General features: G+C 33.9%; 3 protein-coding genes across 4 annotated transcripts in view; 2 read left to right on the plus strand and 1 right to left on the minus strand.

Moving 5' to 3' along the window:
* ldhbb (lactate dehydrogenase Bb) overlaps window positions 1-7,115 on the plus strand; it is a 9,946-nt gene extending 2,831 nt beyond the window's left edge. The window contains exons 2-8 of the mRNA XM_058767633.1: window positions 156-292; window positions 1,489-1,606; window positions 2,267-2,440; window positions 2,515-2,688; window positions 3,930-4,047; window positions 4,365-4,488; window positions 5,544-7,115. Of these exons, the coding sequence (XP_058623616.1) occupies window positions 164-292; window positions 1,489-1,606; window positions 2,267-2,440; window positions 2,515-2,688; window positions 3,930-4,047; window positions 4,365-4,488; window positions 5,544-5,711 (1,005 nt within the window). The 5' untranslated portion in view covers window positions 156-163 and the 3' untranslated portion in view covers window positions 5,712-7,115. The remainder of the gene's footprint in view (window positions 1-155; window positions 293-1,488; window positions 1,607-2,266; window positions 2,441-2,514; window positions 2,689-3,929; window positions 4,048-4,364; window positions 4,489-5,543) is intronic.
* golt1bb (golgi transport 1Bb) lies at window positions 7,068-11,940 on the minus strand. 2 transcript variants are annotated; one of them, XM_058767634.1, is made up of 6 exons: window positions 11,714-11,940; window positions 10,914-11,005; window positions 10,613-10,791; window positions 7,810-7,891; window positions 7,680-7,695; window positions 7,068-7,595 (listed from the first exon to the last, which is right to left on the minus strand). In XM_058767634.1, the coding sequence occupies exons 1-6, from the start codon at window positions 11,736-11,738 to the stop codon at window positions 7,558-7,560; spliced, it is 432 nt and encodes a 143-aa protein (XP_058623617.1). In that variant the 5' UTR covers window positions 11,739-11,940; the 3' UTR covers window positions 7,068-7,557. The 2 variants fall into 2 exon arrangements, with proteins under 2 accessions (XP_058623617.1, XP_058623618.1); XM_058767635.1 differs by having other exon boundaries at window positions 7,068-7,695; window positions 11,714-11,922.
* Window positions 11,941-12,098: 158 nt separating this feature from the next.
* slc35b4 (solute carrier family 35 member B4) lies at window positions 12,099-18,224 on the plus strand. Its single transcript, XM_058767332.1, has 10 exons — window positions 12,099-12,336; window positions 12,455-12,568; window positions 13,905-14,007; window positions 14,089-14,138; window positions 14,213-14,294; window positions 14,409-14,469; window positions 15,435-15,544; window positions 15,647-15,722; window positions 16,296-16,371; window positions 16,493-18,224. Exons 1-10 carry the CDS (start codon window positions 12,260-12,262, stop codon window positions 16,737-16,739), a joined length of 996 nt encoding a protein of 331 aa, XP_058623315.1. The 5' UTR covers window positions 12,099-12,259; the 3' UTR covers window positions 16,740-18,224.
* Window positions 18,225-18,310: the final 86 nt, after the last annotated feature.

Below are 18,310 nucleotides of genomic sequence, written 5' to 3' on the forward strand. Positions count from 1 at the left end.
CTTTAGATGAGACACGTGAGATTACTGGGAACTTCTGAGATACAGCAAAAAGTCTCCATTTGATCTCTATTTCATCTCATTGCTGTCTGGGAGAAATAAATGAGATATTAAAGAGTTGAATGTCATACGGTGTGTGTGTGTGTGTTCCTCTGCAGTGTTGAGCATGGCGTCGGTTCTGCAGAAGCTCATCACTCCTCTGTTCAGCGGGCCGCTCGAGCCGCCGAGGAACAAAGTGACGGTGGTGGGAGTGGGGCAGGTCGGCATGGCCTGCGCCGTCAGCGTTCTGCTGCGGGTGAGACTCGCTCGTCATGCTGTTATTGATCATGATGGGCTGTACTCGCCATTCGCCAACATGCTCCGGACTTTGAGACCGCAGCACAAACATATTCCTGAACAAATTCCATGTTGATTTATTGATTGTACACAAGGTTATGAACATTTTGCTCATACTGATGATGTCAGTAAGTCAGTGGGTCATTTTCCAGTAGATGTGGGCCGTGTCTGTCCTCGCTTGACTTTGATCCCTTTATCCAATTAGACTAAAGGTGAAGAACCACGGCCAGCACAACGGGGTGAAAAACAACTAAATAAATGAGTTTGAGAAAAACCTACATTGGCCACTGATGTGACAATCACATTTTTCCAAAATCAAAGCAAAAATGTAAAAAAAAAATTCAAATTCAGATTATGATTTTGATAAATCTCTTCTATGAAAAACACATTTTCAGTTGTAATCATTTTATTATTTTATTTTATTATTATAGTAGTTATAGTAGTATTTCTATTAATTATATTTTGTTCATATATATTTTCATATTGTTATTATTATTATTAGTATTTCTATCATTTATATTTCTCATTTATAATTTTTGTTGTTATTAGTATTTCATACTGTAGTTATTAGTAGTAGTAGTATTTCTATTGATTTGTTTATATTTGTATATTAGTACTAGTAGTAGAATTTATTATTATTAAATTTGTTATTATTATTAGTGGTATTAGTATTATTTATATTATTATTATTATTATTATTTGGTATTATTTATGATTATTTCTGTTTCATGTTGTTATTATTAGTATTAGTATTTCTATTGTTTCATTTATTATTAGCAGTATTAGTATTCATATTGCTGTTTATTATTATTATTATTATTTGTTTTCATACTTTTATTATTTTTATAATTATTATTTTATTTTTCATATTATTATTAGTATGATTATTATTCATATTGTTTTATTATTATTATTATTAGTAGTATTTCTATTGTTTCTATTCTTGATATTATTATTAGTGTTATATTATTATTCTTTGCATATTATTTGTATTTATTTTTATAAATATTTATTAACATTTATTAGAATTTGTCCAAAAAAAATGCAGTGAAGCAGTTTTTTAAAATATTATTTAAAATGAAGTACATACTTGTGTGTAGTATGAGTATGTAACCCTGATGAGTGTTTGGTGTGATGTTGTCTCCGGTGCTGCAGGAGCTGGCGGATGAGCTGGCGCTGGTGGACGTCATGGAGGACAAACTCAAGGGTGAGATGATGGACTTGCAGCACGGAAGCCTCTTCCTAAAGACGCCCAAGATCGTCTCAGGCAAAGGTAGCACTCACTTCCTCAAAGACTCGTTATCAGGGTGCGAATTATGGGGGGTTTGACCCCCCTAAAGAAGGCTTGATCCCCCATGGAAATAAAACTAGAAGTAGGGGGGGTCGGATAGAAAGTTCCCTATGCATACTATGGAGATTTACTTGTAAATATTAAGATGCATTTCTAAAGCCCTGACTGATTTGAAAATGTAAAGCCCCTGAAATGGGCCATAGCTACGCATTACCAGACCAGTTGAAGTAAATACACTCATCATTGGCTGGTAGAAAGAAAAAAATAGGTTTTTACTTAAAAATGAATATAAGATAAAGCTGTGAATAATCACATTTTAGACACATTGTCAGTAATTTCGTCAACAAAAATAAAGCCTTAGGAAAATTGTTGTGTGTCTCTGATCAACCCAGAGTGGATGCGATTAATCACGATTAATCGTTTGACAGCACTATTTAAAATATCTTTAATAATAACTTTACATTTAATTAATCAGCAATTAATTTGATTAATTAATCGGCACATTATGTAATTAATTAGATTTTTTTAAAAAGCCCTATTTACACAATACTCCCCGAAGGTCTCTGTGTGATTCGCACCCTGCTCGTTTTGAGTGGTTTCCCTGTGGTTTGAACCTCCTGAATGTCTGGGTTTGTCCTGTAGATTACTCTGTGACGGCTAACTCTCGTATCGTGGTGGTGACGGCAGGCGTGCGTCAGCAGGAGGGCGAGAGCAGACTGAATCTGGTGCAGAGAAACGTCAACATCTTCAAACACATCATCCCTCAGATCGTCAGATACAGTCCCAACTGCATCCTCATCGTCGTATCCAACCCAGGTTGCCATAAACACACAGTATCATACGTTTCACTTTTTATTTGCTTATAACACACAGTTTTTCTGCCCGCGCAGTGGACGTTTTGACATACGTGACCTGGAAGCTGAGCGGCCTGCCCAAGCACCGCGTCATCGGCAGCGGGACCAACCTGGACTCGGCTCGCTTCCGGTATCTGATGGCCGAGAGGTTGGGCATCCATCCCAGCAGCTTCAACGGATGGATTCTGGGAGAACATGGCGACTCCAGCGGTGAGACAAGCCAGACAAATATATAATGTAATATAACTTACTAATAAATAATTAATTATAATTTTTTAAAATAATACATGAAAAATATAATTAAAATAGTTTTAAATATTATGTTGTATTAAAATACAAATTATTTAAATCAATGTAATACATAATAAAATCATAATAAATAATTATTTGTAAAATAATCATTCAAATATATTAAATAATTTAAATAAACAAAAATCAATAGTATGAATTATATTATATAAATTATAAATAAAAATGTATTAAATAAAAAATACTTTTAATGATGTATTATGAAAATATAAATTATTTAAATTATAGTATATTATTATATATAAAATACAATATAATTATTATTTGTGAAATAATATTCATATTTATTACAATGAATAAATTATCTTAAGAATGAATATAATTATATAAAATATATAGTGTAAAATAAACTATTTTATTCAGTTTAATATAGAATAAAGTCATAATTAAATGATATAAATATAAATTAAATGATAAATAAATGTATAATTAAAATATAAATTATTTAAATCAATGTAATACATAATAAAATCATAATAAATAATTATTTGTAAAATAATCATTCAAATATATTAAATAATTTAAATAAACAAAAATCAATAGTATGAATTATATTATATAAATTATAAATAAAAATGTATTAAATAAAAAATACTTTTAATGATGTATTATGAAAATATAAATTATTTGAATAATAATGGATATTATATATAATAAAATGAAACATGAGTATTTCTAAAATAATACTCTTTATTTATTCAAATGAATATAAATTATTTAAATAAATAATATGATTATATATTGATTAAATATTGAATTTACATTTCATATTGTATATAATATATTTTTAAAATGCAAGTATAATTAAATTATGTAAATATAATTTAATATAAATTATTATTTTATAGCATATTAAATTATTCATATTCATCATATTATTAATGTAGTTACATATTTATTCATAAATTATATTCAGGCAAATAAATATGTTATTAAAATAATCATAAATAATTAATCATTTATTAATATTATGATTTTTAAAAATTAAGATTATAAAATTGCTTTTATTTTTGATTTCTATAAATATAAGGTGAATTGTGATTAAAAACATACATATATATAAAAACAAATGTTGGCATTAATATTTTGAAATTTTCATATCGTTCAACCACTCATGGTCTCTGTGTGTGTTTGCATTTCAGTTCCCGTTTGGAGCGGCACTAATGTGGCAGGAGTCAGTCTGCAGAAACTCAATCCAGATATCGGTAAAGACACGGACCGAGAGAACTGGAAAGAAACACACAAGAATGTCGTAGACAGGTACGTGATTGGGTTACTCTTTTAGTTCTCATTCCTCATTAAGATCAGTTCACCCAAAATGCATATTATGCGGTTTCCTGCCTGCAATTTATTACAAATAATTTGTGAATGAGTATGCAGTATGGAACAATAAATATTTGAAACAGTATGCTACATTGTCACATGACAGTACTATATTTTACTTACTTAATTCATAAGTATCATCTCACAAATAAACAGTTTAGAATTCATTTTTGTGTAAAAAAAAAGAAATTGAGCTATTCTGCTAGAAGTGAACGTATCCATAAAATACTTCCACGACTGTGTGTTCACCGCAGCGCCTATGAGGTGATCCGACTGAAAGGCTACACTAACTGGGCCATCGGGCTGAGTGTGGCCGACCTGACAGAGAGTCTCATGAAGAACCTCAACCGAGTCCATCCCGTTTCCACCATGGTGAAGGTCAGTACAGGACTCTTCTACTCTACATATGTGACCCTGGACCACAAAACCAGTCTTAAGTGTCAATTTTGAATAAATAAGCTTTCCTTTGATGTATGGTTTGTTAGGACAGGGCAATATTTGGCCGGGATACAACTATTTGAAAATCTGGAATCTGAGGGTGCAAAAAAATCTAAATATTGAGAAAATCACCTTTAAAGTTGTCCAAATAAAGTCCTTAGCAATCAAATTACTATAAATGAAGTTTTGATATATTTACTGTAGGAAATTTACAAAATATCTTCATGGAACATGATCTTTACTTTACTTTATTTTTGGCATAAAAGAAAAAAATCGATCATTTTGACCCATACAATGTATTTTTGCTAATTAAGCCTGGTTTTGTGCTCCAGGGTCACAAATGATACATATACTACTGTTCAAACGTTTAGGGTCAGTTACATCTTTTCTTAAAGAAATTAATAGTTTTGTTTATCAAGGATGCATTAAATTGATCAAATATAATAATAATAGTTTCACAAAAAAATGAAGCAGCACAACTGTTTTCAACATTGTTTTTGAGCAGTAAATCAGCATATTAGAATGATTTCTGAAGGATCATGTGACACTGAAGACTGGAGTAATGATGCTGAAAATTCAGCTTTGATCACAGGAATAAATTACATTTTAACATATATTCAAATAGAAAAGAGTTTTTTTAGATTGTAATAATATTTCACAATTTTACTGTTTTTACTGTATTTATGGCCTAATAAATGCAGCCATGGTAAGCAGAAGAGACTCAAAAACATTTAAAAAATTGTTCCAACCCCAAACTTTTGAACATTAAAATCTTAAAGATATTGATAACTTCCATCCTTTTTGCACAGGAAAATTGATACAGTTTATTGAACACGTTTACCCTATATCACGGCACGTTGTCACTCTGCCATTAAATAGCCAATAATAGGTTTTTCAGTAAAACAGTAACACAATTATGAAATGCATCACAATTTATAATCCACACTTGCAGCCCTGGAATGATGATGATGAAAATGCTAATGCATTTGTTTCAGGGTATGTACGGCATCAGTGACGAGGTGTACCTGAGCCTGCCCTGTGTGTTGAACAGCGCTGGAGTGGGCAGCGTGGTCAACATGAGTCTGACCAGCGACGAGGTCTCGCAGCTGAAGAAGAGCGCAGACATGCTGTGGCACATCCAGAAAGACCTGAAAGACCTGTAACGCTGACTCACAACCAATGGCTATTATTCACAGCTTCGAATGTTTGATTGCTGCTATGACAAGACATACACGATCAATCTTGCCTAAGATTTTTCTTTCATATCCTAGTTGTATTATGTTCTTGAAATGATCTTTCAAATGATTTAGGGGTTTGATTTTATGTATGTAAAGGAGTAGTTCACCCAAAAATTGAATTTACTGAATATTTACTCACCCTCAGGCCATCCAAGATGTAGATGAGTTTGTTTCTTCATCAGATTTGGAGAAATGTAGCATTACATCACTTACTCACCAATGGATGTGAATGGGTGCCGTCAGAACGAGAGTCCAAAAAGCTGATAAAAACATCACAATAATCCACAAGTAATCCAGTGATTATAAGTCTTAATGATGGATTTGTTTGTTAAAAACACATAGCTTTTCACTTCACAAGACTTTAACTGATGGACTGGAGTGGTGTGGATTATTGTGATGTTTTTATCAGCTGTTTGGACTCTCATTCTGATGGCACCCATTCACATCCATTGCTGAGCGACTGATGCAATGCTACATTTCTCCAAATCTGATGAAGAAACAAACTCATCTACATCTTGGATGGCCTGAGGATGAGTACATTTTCAGGTGAACCATTTCTTTAAAACAGTCAGGAAATATAGAAACAGATGATTGTCAGATTAGCACTTTGTGTGAAAACAGATCTTTGTGTCTGATGGTGAAATATAGCAAATACACTACACTACAAATCAAAAGTTTGGACACACTTGACTGAATGGATGATTTGTGATTTTAAACACCTTTCAATCCAAAAAATGGAATTGTGCCAACATAGAAATTAACTTGAAAAACTAAAAAAAAAAAAAGTTATTCAAAAGTAAATGCATTGGAGCCGATTGCAAGGAAAAGCATCATCAAGCATTTCTATTACATGCTCAAGTGTTTTAAAGCATCCCATGATGCACCTCATGAAAGCCCAGAATGATCATAGCTGGAATCTACAAAAATAAACTCTTGTTTTCATTTGTTTAAATAGGAATTTGGTCATTTTTAAGCGAGATGCTAACGGTCTAATCAGATTCAGTGATCTATGCTAAGCTACGCTAAAAGTGCTACCGTCATGTTTTGATCAGTAAATGTGAAAAAGAAGATGTGTCCAAACTTTTGATTGTCACTGTTACACTTCTGACTGTTGTTTACAGGAACTAGTCAATGTACTCACTAAATGTTGAATGAAAGTGCAAAATGTAAACCACATGCTAGCAATATATACAATCTTTGTGTAATATCTGCACTGAGCGCTGATATAAGGCTTTAAATGTGATGTCTATCACAGTTTAACACCAGACAAGTAAACCTGTCAAGGATATAATCCATTTATTAAACAGGATCTTTGTTGGTAAAAATGTACATTAGTCTCACATTTGAAGTATTTACAAATACTTAAACAAGTCAGCCATGTATAATAACAGCATGTCACATAGGTCGCATAATTTTCCTCGTGAGCACGAAGAGATGAAACAGTCTCCACTCCACTAGGTGGCGCTCATGTGGAAAAAGTCCCAATTAGATTTTGACAAAAAGAGCAAAACAGAACAGTTGGCACATAAAAGCGCAATAAAAAAAACCCAGTAACGACTTCATTCAGAACCCAGTGATTTTTTTCAGTTCAATGGAACTTCGTCATCCGCCCATCTTGTGGTCATTTAGGGGTTCAGTGGTCCCTGTCGCCCCCTGGAGGGAGACGTGTGGTGCAGTAACAAAAACAGCGCCTGACTTGGTTTGGTAATCAGTCCCAGAAAAAACACTTGAACTTCTTCACAGGCAAAGTATCAAAAATCTCATCTGTCGTTCAGAAATGTTGGCCAGCGAGACGCCGAACCAGAAGCACTATTATGACAAATATAAATATGAGCCACTCATAGAAAACTAAAAGAAAATACGTTGACTGTTATACCATGGTGTTGCTCTCACCGACTTTATCCACTAACTAAAAGAGAAACAGAAGAACATTATTGTAGTCATGTGACAGGATTTTGTCACTTACGCAAACACAAGATGCCAAACTAGTGACAAAAGAGTCAGCAAACTGTGTTGGACTTACCCCACTGATACCAGGAAGGTTTAGTAAAGATCCAAGAATAGGCACCCGCCTAATGAAGCCAACCGCTACTGGGAAAAAGCCCCTGAAAACAGATGGACAACAAATTTATATATATAGTAATATTAAAGCTATGCTATGCAACTTTTGTCCTTCTAGTGGCTGAAGTGAACAATTACAATTGACTTGCGTGGGAACATTGTTTTAGTTAATACACGAGTTGTGCTTTGGCTCAGCTATTTTCAGTGAATGTTCATTAGCCGCTAGGTAAATAACTAGAAAAATAAAGTGCATGAAACGGTAAATCTGTTTGTGCTACAAACCGGTGTGTTTATGATTATGATAATGCGTTAAAATTATATAACAAATACTAGTTTTCCATATCAAGCATCTTAAAGGGATAGTACACCCAAAAATTCAGTAGGACACAAACGAAGATCTTTAAAAAAAACAAATTAAACTCTGCGGTTATTATGAAAAAAATAATATAAATACTGTTCAGTTTCTTGCACAGACCGATCGTTTCGTGTCTTAAGACCTCAATGTATCGTCACGAGCCGCAGGGTTTAATTTGGTTTTGTCTGTGTATGTTTTTTTGACTCTCAAAGCCGTGGGTCCCATTGACTGCCATTATATGACTGACAGACTGCAACGGTTTGAGTTAAAAATCTTTGTTTGTGTTCTACTGAAGAAACAAAGTCACCTACATCTTGGATGCCCTGGGGATAAGCAGATAAACATCACATTCTCCTTTCTGGGTGAACTATCCCTTTAACGGACTGTTTTTATGTACAGCTAAAAAAAAAAGAAAGCCAATTACACCGGAAGTCTCACACATTCAAGTTACAAATGGCCGCATCCATTTGTTAAAAATAAGGTGGATACATGTTGAATCTGCTCGATCGCTGCAGACGATCACCTAATCAGTGCAAACGTCACGACATTAAAACTCTATTAATAACAAAAGATGGCTATCTGAAAAATCTCTCGTATAAGCAGGCAAGTAGCTTGTATGCAATTGTTGTTTTGACTTGTTGAAATAAATTTTTTTTTAGCAATTACACTGATATATATAGTCAATGACTGCTATTCATATTAAATAACGGTATAAAATATAACTCCGCAAGGCTAGGCAAATAGGCCAGTGACTGGTTAATTTCACACTAAGCAAACTATGCTGATTCATGTTTTATTACAGGTTCATTGTTTTCCGTTTTTGCTTGCAAACTCTTCAGTTCCAGGTTCATTTGTTGTGGTTTCTATCTACTTGTGGATATGAGGCAAACACGCACAGGCGATTCATGCATGCAGTTTCCCAGGAAATCCATCCCGATAACTCTAAAGTAATAATATTTATTATAGGCCCACCATTGTTATTTAACAGGGTTCCTACACATTTTCCATTTCAAAATTCCATACTTTTTACTCCAAACCTCTCAGTAGATTTTCAGACCATATTTAACAAAAGATTCATACAGCACTATTTCCAGCTTTATATTTATTAGCTTTCCTGTAGCTCAAATAGTAGAGCATGGCGCTAGCAACGCCAACATCATGGGTTCGATTCCCAGGGAAAGCAAGAGCTGATAAAATGTAAAAACTGTAACTTGAATGCAATGTAAGTCGCTTTGGATAAAAGCGTCTGCCAAATGCATAAATGTAAATGTAAATGTAAATGGTATATAATACAGTCATCTGTAAATATTTTATTTTTCAAGTGACAACATACAGAGCTCCTAAAATAAAAAAAAATACAGACATGCACACAAAACATTTTGTGCCCTCGAGAAACTATTTATATGCACATGGGAATTTTTTTATATGCTTATGCATTAGAATTTATATTTTATATAACCTATTTCCTTTGTGGATCACTGCCATCTTACTATGAATAAAGTGAGAGCATGGATGCATATGAATTACTAGTGACCTACTTGCTCAAAATTTGGCTTTCCTTATGGTAGTACCTCTAATATCAAGGCCTAATGTCCAATTTAACACATCATTTGCGGTGACGGAAAAACCATGACATAAAATGGGCTGATGGCATAATACGGCAATATGTGTGCATTGTCCAATTTGCCAAGTTCAAGGGTCTAAAAAAAAAGACTAGTATTGTAAAAACAGTGTTCAAAATTTGGCTTTCGTTAGGGCAGTATGTCATATTTCAAGGTCTTTTTAACGCATACTCTGTGGCGGCCGAGACACCACACCGCTAAATGGGCCGATGGCACAATAGGTGGCTCAGTGTGCATTGTCCTATATGCTGAGTTTAATGGTTTCTCGTGCGCACATAAAAGTCTGTATATTTTTTATTTTTGCAAAGGTCCTTGAGGCTATGTAATACAGTGCTAAGAATATCATGAAAAGAAAACCCAAATAATTTTGCATAATGAAAAAGTGCACCTTGAATTAATTCAGTCGTGTTTGACAATCACTAAACAGCTGCCATGAAAACATGCTTCTTGTACGATGAACTTCTTGTCATTAAATTCTTAATTTTCTATTATAAAAAACTAAATAGAGGTAAAAGTCTGGAAATGCTAATATTTTTTCATACTCTGCTTTCTTTTCTCCATACTTTTCCAGACCTGGAAATTACTCAAATCAAATTCCACACTTTTCTACTGTATTTAAGGTAAAGCAAAAACACGACTTCAGAAGACGGTGTGCTCGCTCATTATTAAACTCTATTAATTTCGGGGTAAAAAATTACATAGAGTAACTTTAAACAAAATAAACCTTTGTATGGTAGTGCAAAACCACCCTAAACATCTTGCCAGGTTGACAAAACAACTCAACTCACCGGAAAAGGAGGAAAAATCCATAGACTTCCAGGACGACACCTACAATCGGCCATCCGATGAGCACCACGAAAACACCTCCCAGAAAGAAACCAGTGGCTTTCATTTTATGCCGCTGGAAGAAGAACCTGAACGTCCGTTCCAGTCCGATAACAAATGAGAGACCTGCGACGAACAAGATCTGCAAACACAAAAAGACATTTAGCTTCAGTTCAAGCAGCATTTTAATTCCCTAACACACCTGAGCATTCATGTTTTACTCCATTCAAACAACTTTGTTTCTGTGTTAAAGCACACACTTACATTTCCTATGGCCAAGAGCGCTTTATCAAAGAACAGAATCATTCCAAAGAAGAGGAAAAACACACCGAAGCCCGTCAGCCCCATCCCGATCTCTGTTAAAAACACAACAACAGCCTTTATTAGTGCTGCTTTATAAATACAGACAGAGTGGCATGCAAATAACTCATATTTAAGATTAAGTACTTCAGTGCAAGTAAAAATATAGTACACATGTGCAACTTTGCAACTGTTTTAGGCTTTTCTTCTTTCTAATGATTTGAAAGATGAAATAAAGATAAAGATTAAATAATAATATTAATAACAGGTACCATATGATTAACATTTACCAGGGTATTTGCATAGTACTCCAAAGCACTTCAGAGAATACCATGGTAATATATCATAGATAGACAGATAGATAGATAGACAGATAGATAGATAGATAGATAGATAGATAGATAGATAGATAGAACATTAGTTAGTGTAAGATGGTGGTACTAATGATATAATCAAATGATCACCATATTTATATACTATAGTACCGATCCAGAGTACATTACTATAATGGTTATGGTATTACCATGGTATCACAATTCTTCTAATATTAGATTACAGAGTTTTACTATAATGTATAGTAATATATTTAATAGTAATAACGTTATATGATTTGATTGTACTGTTGTTAGAGGCCACGCCGAGTATCCTCATTCATTCCCATTCATCACTTCCACAACATTTTCAGCTTTAAAGCGGTATTTTAAACATTTCTATCTAAACTAACAACATTAACGCAGGGCAGAGATACTGTAAAATTGACTTACTCTGTGAGTCCGTTAACGAAATCATGTTTATGTTGTTTATCAGCTGGTTTACTGACTGAGTGAAACTGTTCTGTGTGTGATCGCCACGACACCGGAAACACGTAGAGATACTTTAAACGTCCGAAATGACGCAGGAACGCGCCGCGAAAAATTCAGATACTGTTTATTATTGTTATTATTTTCACTTTATTTTTATTTAAAAGCTATTTTATTATTACTACTTCCTCTCGCAATCATGCTACTCCTACGCAAATACTTGCTAAATTTGTTAGTTTGAATGAACGTAGTCGTTTTTGGTCGTGTTCCTGGGAATTGTAGTTTTCAGTGACAACCGTATACACGCTGGATTAAAGCCAAAAAACTACAAATCCCAGCAGGCGCAGGGGGAAGCAGGAAGACATGCATGTAGCCGGGAGATGTGTTTATTGAAGTATCACTAGTTCACTAGTGCACGAACATTTAGACATTTATTATTCACAATGCCAACATCCGGATTAGTGTTAAGCTGAAATAACGGTTGTGATTGTTTCATTTTAGGCTTTAACAATGAATACGTTATTTGCGATTGCTTTGGTGTTTGTTGGTTGCTGCAGTAATGTTGTGTTTTTGGAACTTTTGGTTAGGTGAGTTGCATGTCTCTCATATATTATGATCCCTTTTTGATATTTGAGTTTGTATTTAATGCATTTGAACTTAATATATGCTGCCATTTCTTGCTTCTTTAAATGGTATATTTTACAGGGATTTCCCAGGATGTGGGAATATTGTCACATTCGCCCAGTTTGCCTTCATTGCACTGGAAGGGTTCATCTTTGAGACAAACTTTGGACGCAAAAAGCCACACATACCCCTCAGGTTAATCATTTATAACATTTATACGCACGCACATGCATTTTAATTCTAACCATTTATTTTGGCTTCTGAACACATTAGTAAACCGTACAAACTTAATTGATAAATCTAGGTGAATGATTTGCCAGATTCCCATCATGTTATATGTGCATTCGTTTTCCAAAAAAATAAATGCATAATTATGCATTTTTACTCAAACATCCTGATTTACTTGTTGGACGAGGTAAAATGCAGTGATTACCATGATTGATTATTATATTATTATAGGTGAGAAGTGAAGGCTTTGCTTTGTCACAGTGACAGGTGGTTATAAGTCAACACACAGTTCAGACAACTAATATCTTTGAAGTTTTTAGTGTGCATGCTGTGCACAGTTTACATTTGCACAGAATATCAGATATGATAAGTGGTGTTGTGATAATAATATAGCATACTGCATAATGTTTCACATACTTCAAATGTAATATACAGTATGTACTGCACAGTGTGTGTTAAGCAATACACTAGTATTCCATTCCAAACATAGTTGTACAGTTTTGAACCTCAACAAGATGACTTATGTTACAGTCTTTGTGCTAAATCTAGAATCACAGGATAAGATGCATCTCTGACATTAATGGTTCAGACTTTTTGCTGTGGACATCAAGTGGGAATCTACAAAATTGTTTATTGCGCAATGAATGAATAAAAATGTAATTGTCATTAAAACATTGCAGTTTATACGTTTAATCAACATATATAATTTGCAGAACCTCTCTGAATTAATATATTTATGTGTTGTAGACCTTGGGACCTGAAATCTTTATTCTGACTTTTTTAACTGTATTCTAATTTTAAGTTAATAATAGAGTAATTAAATAATAATAATTAAGTCAATAATGTAACTACACATTTGCATGTTTGCCATTCCCTGATTAATTTTAATGATCACATGGTCACATCTTTTTATGTCAAAGTGTTTTATTTTGAAATATTTTACATTTTTAAATAATTTGATTTTATTAATAATTTGCTTGATCAACTTACAAACACCCTGGATATGGTACATCAGTATAATGCAAGATTATCCTATTCAAATCAATGCGATAAACCAATTCTGTCAGAAGTAATCAAAAAGTAGTCAGATTATATTACCTAAAATGCATAATGTAATAGATTTCGTTGCAAATTACAATTTTCGTTATGTAATTTGAAATTGGTAACTGACTACAATTTGTAAGTAATCTATCTAGCACTGCTCATATACATATATATGCATTACATTATTTTTTAAATTCAGTATTATTTTTCCTCCTGCCTGTGAGTATTTCATGACTTTTGATGCATTTCCTCTTTGCAGTAACTATGTGATCATGGTGACCATGTTCTTTACGGTCAGCGTGATCAATAACTACGCCCTGAACTTTAACATCGCCATGCCCCTGCATATGATCTTCAGATCAGTGAGTATCATTCATTTCATTCATTCATTGCTTTAAAAACTGTGCCTTATTGATCTCTGTAACTTCTCATTTTGATCACAGGGGTCTTTAATAGCAAACATGATCCTCGGTATTATCATCTTGAAGAAAAGGTAGGCTGAAGATCATGCACGAAATCCATACTTAACTGTTTTTGCATATTATTCAGTCAGGTTATTACTTTCAGATATTCGGCGAGTAAATATCTCTCCATCGTGCTGGTGTCTTTGGGCATTTTCATTTGCACTATTATGTCAGCCAAACAAGTGGTGAGTCACTTTACACATACTGTATTAGTAGTTGTTTTGTATTAACAGACATAATGTATTTGCATTTCGATGCTTTTATCTGCACCTAATATGTCAGGTTTGATATTTATGTAGAATGTTGAAAAAGGGGCCACAGAGGAAGATAGTTTTTATGCCTTCATGCATTGGCTTCTAGGTAATATTCTCACTACACATTCACACTCAGGCAATGTTTGTTGCATATTGTATAGTATATACTACCATTTAAAAAAATTAATATGTGAAACCGCATTAGTAACAATAAGCATTTAAAATGGTTGCATGCTACATTATTAGTAGTATGTAGTACACACTACCGTTCAAAAGTTTGGGGTCAGTCATTTCTATTCAGCAAGGATGCATTAAATTGATCAAAAGTGACAGTAAAGACATTTATAATGTTACAAAAGATTTCTATTCCAAATAAATGTTGTTCTTTTGAACTTTCTATTCATCAAAGAATCGTTGAAAACAAGACGTATCACAGTTTATACTCGGATATGAAGCAGCACAACTGTTTTCAACATTGATGATAATTCAAGGGCGTAGCATGAAGTAGGGACGCTCGGGATATGTCCTACCAAAATCCAGCGATTACTAAATTGTCCCTCAATCAAACAATTAAATGTCAGTTGTCTGCTGTTATGTCCCCACCAAAGCCAAAATCAAACCCACACCCTTGTAATAATCAGAGATGTTTCATGAGCAGCAAATCAGCATATTAGAATGATTTCTGAAGGATCATGTGACACTGAAGACTGGAGTAATGATGCTGAAAATACAGATTTGCATCACAGGAATAAATTACATTTTAAAACGTTGTAAAACAGAAAACAGTTATTTGAAATAGTAATAATATTTCCTATTATTAGTGTTTTTATGGTATTTTTGATCACATAAATACAAATTTTATGAGCATAAGAGATGCAAAAACATTAAAAATTTCAAACTTTTGAATGATTGTGTACATATTGCATACTGCTAATATAGTTTAGTAGTGTGTTAATATGCAATTCCGAAGACATTTACTGAGTATACATGGTTATTTATATCATTCTGAACTTTATTTATTTTTGTCACATAAGCATGATATTCGCTTGCATTAATGCTGTTGTGTTTCAGGGATTGCCATGCTGACGTTCGCCTTGCTGATGTCTGCAAGAATGGGCATTTTCCAGGAAACGCTGTACAAGAAGTATGGCAAACACTCCAAGGAGGCTCTGTTTTACAATGTGAGTCCCTAACCGTACATTTGATGCTGTATCCTAGTGTGCAACATTTTGTCATATATATGAATATGTGGGATTGAATGGGATTTTTCTGCCTTTTTTCAGCACTGTCTGCCTTTACCGGGATTCCTCCTGCTGTCAACAGACATCTACAAACACGCCGTGCTCTTCAGCCAGAGCTGTGAGTATGATTCTGATGGGACTAATATAGTAAATCAGTCATCACCGCTCAAACGTTTGGGGTCTGTACATTTTTTTTTTTTTTTTTTAAAGAATGCTTACCATGGCTGCATTTGTTTGATCAAAAATATGGTAAAAACAGTTTTCTGTGGAAGCTCATTTCTGCCACAGGATAAAAAAAGTATTAAAAATGTTTTGTTTTTTTGTCATAAATGGGCTTCCATTAATATTTTTTTAAAATGTAATTTATTCCTGTGATACAAAGCTGAATTTTCAGCATCATTACTCTAGTCTTCAGTGTCACATGATCCTTCAGAAATCATTCTAATATGCTGATTTCCTTCTCAAGAAACATTTCTGATTATTATCAATGTTGAAAACAGTGCTGCTTCATATTCTTGTGGAAACGGATCGTTTTTGATGAATAGAAAGTTTATTTGAAATGGAAATATTTCGCAGCATCTTTTAGAATTTATTTAGTACTGATTTCTTTCAATGTTTGCACGGTGTCTTAAAAAGTTTTAGTTTGTTTGGCTTTTAGTTTGAAATGACAAACCGCGGCTTTCTCTCATAGCTCCAGTGGAAGTCCCTGTGATTGGTCATTCGGTGCCAGTCATGTGGTTATACCTACTGATGAATGTCATCACCCAGTATCCTTTCATTTTTGTCATATCCAAGTTTTCCGTCCTTTCCTTTTATTGGACAGAGCTGTAGAAAGGCATGCTAAGAAATCTACAGTCAGTATATTTCATCCTTAGCCAGATATCTCAGATACGTGTGCATCCGCGGCGTGTTTATTCTGACCACGGAGTGCGCGTCGCTCACGGTTACGCTGGTGGTGACGCTCCGCAAATTCCTGAGTCTCATTATTTCCATCCTGTACTTCCATAATCCCTTCACAGCCGGGCACTGGGTCGGCACGGCCGTGGTGTTCCTGGGAACGCTGCTCTACACGGAAGTGTGGTCCAGCATTCGTGTGGCAATGAAAGGAGAGAAAGCTGACAAGAAGGCAGAATAAATTATGGATGCCCATTTACGCCACAGAATAAAAAAATGAAATGGGTAATTTATCTTTATCTCACAGTTCTGAGTTTATCTCTCTCAATCTTGCCTCTTTTGTCAGAACTGTGAGATTCAAACCCGTAATTCTGAGAAAAAGTCAGAAAAGTCACCAGTTACCTTTTTAATTTGTTGAATTCTGTGCTGGAAGGAAGCTTTAATTGTAAAGGAACTGTAATACCTCTTTAGCTTTGTGCGAGTGTGTTTTGTTGACGTGTGTCCCATCACTAGTCATTTTTAAGTTATTCACTGTGAATGGATGAGCGCTTGAGGTACATTCGGGACAATTTTCTGAGCTGTTTTTGAGCCAGGTGTGTGTGTGTAAGTTTGCCTGTAGGATTTTACAGTGTGTGACCTGTTTTCAGTATCTGCGTCTGTTTTTGCAGAAATAGACACTTATTTTATTCCTGGCACCATATTTACTTCATATCTACTTCTTCGCTCATTAAAACCAACATAACGGTAAATTTTTGCTAGATTTGTTACCGTATGCAGAACTTGCAGCTATTTTTCATAAGTGTCAATGTTCACTACAAGTTCGTGGTATTTATTGCATTTTTAAACATAGCCAGTTTTAGTAAGTCAGTAAATATGTTGGCCCACTTACATGTGTCTATAATAAAGTAAGACAGACTATGAATGATAATGCATAAGCAGTATTTCATATTTAACATTTTGTAGTCACCTTCTATTAACGTTTAATTCAGGTGAGTTTCGGGGTGAGCTAAAGCAATACTGTAGAAAACTACTGCCAATATTGTAGAAAATATCTACACTTATGTTCATGGGGCTAGAATTTGTAATTTGGCCCGGATTTGTGTAAGATGTGTTTTTTTTTTTTTTTTTATCAGCTAACACAAACTGAAGGAAATCATGTCTTTTGTGCAGTTCTTTCGATCTCATTTGCATTTTCTGTGCTCCTGATGTGTGGACTGTTCATTCAAACTTCATAATTTCTAGGATTAAACAATTTCTCTTGACGTTCTATTAATTTTATGGTCTTTATTGGCATTAAAAGTACGGTCAGGGTTTTTCTACAGGTTATTCACACAGTACAAAAATTAAATAACCGTACCATAATACAATAATTAATGCAGTTACTGTTAGTACTGTAAAATCATAATAATAATTTAATGAGATTATGTTCAAAAAAGTGAGTTTTTACATTTACATGTTTAGGCAGAACAATGTTTTAAAATTTTTACAATAATGAAGAATAATAATAACAACATGTCATGTATTATTAATATAGTATTAGTCACGCCTCCAGAGGTATAGTATCATGAACAGCACAGAATGTCCACTTGCTTATAAACTTAAATAAGCGTATATGCTCCCAGATATATTGACAGAGTTGTGGCCTAATAACATCTGGCAAAGGGAAAACTAGCCTTTGGGCTAATTTGGGTACATTTACATTCATGAATGTTGATTTATGTACACTGTCCCTTTTTTTTGTGTAAAATAAATAAATATATAAACATTCATTAGCTGAAAACCATATTTTCCACCAAAATACAATGTGTTAAT

The sequence above is a fragment of the Onychostoma macrolepis genome, chromosome 25 (genome assembly GCF_012432095.1).
Source record: "Onychostoma macrolepis isolate SWU-2019 chromosome 25, ASM1243209v1, whole genome shotgun sequence".
Classification (NCBI taxonomy): Eukaryota; Metazoa; Chordata; class Actinopteri; order Cypriniformes; family Cyprinidae; genus Onychostoma; species Onychostoma macrolepis.

What these genes read in the sequence shown, in the direction of transcription:
- golt1bb (XM_058767634.1), bottom strand. Translation starts at nt 11,738, where the DNA reads ATGATTTCGTTAACGGACTCACAGA. An exon ending in TTCGTTAACGGACTCACAGA is followed by an intron (nt 11,006 to 11,713) that starts GTAAGTCAATTT and finishes TGTTTTTAACAG; the next exon opens with AGATCGGGATGGGGCTGACG. An exon ending in CGCTCTTGGCCATAGGAAAT is followed by an intron (nt 10,792 to 10,913) that starts GTAAGTGTGTGC and finishes TTGTGTTTGCAG; the next exon opens with ATCTTGTTCGTCGCAGGTCT.
- slc35b4 (XM_058767332.1), top strand. Translation starts at nt 12,260, where the DNA reads ATGAATACGTTATTTGCGATTGCTTTGGTGTTTGTTGGTTGCTGCAGT. An exon ending in TTTTTGGAACTTTTGGTTAG is followed by an intron (nt 12,337 to 12,454) that starts GTGAGTTGCATG and finishes TATATTTTACAG; the next exon opens with GGATTTCCCAGGATGTGGGA. An exon ending in CGTGCTCTTCAGCCAGAGCT is followed by an intron (nt 15,723 to 16,295) that starts GTGAGTATGATT and finishes TTTCTCTCATAG; the next exon opens with CTCCAGTGGAAGTCCCTGTG.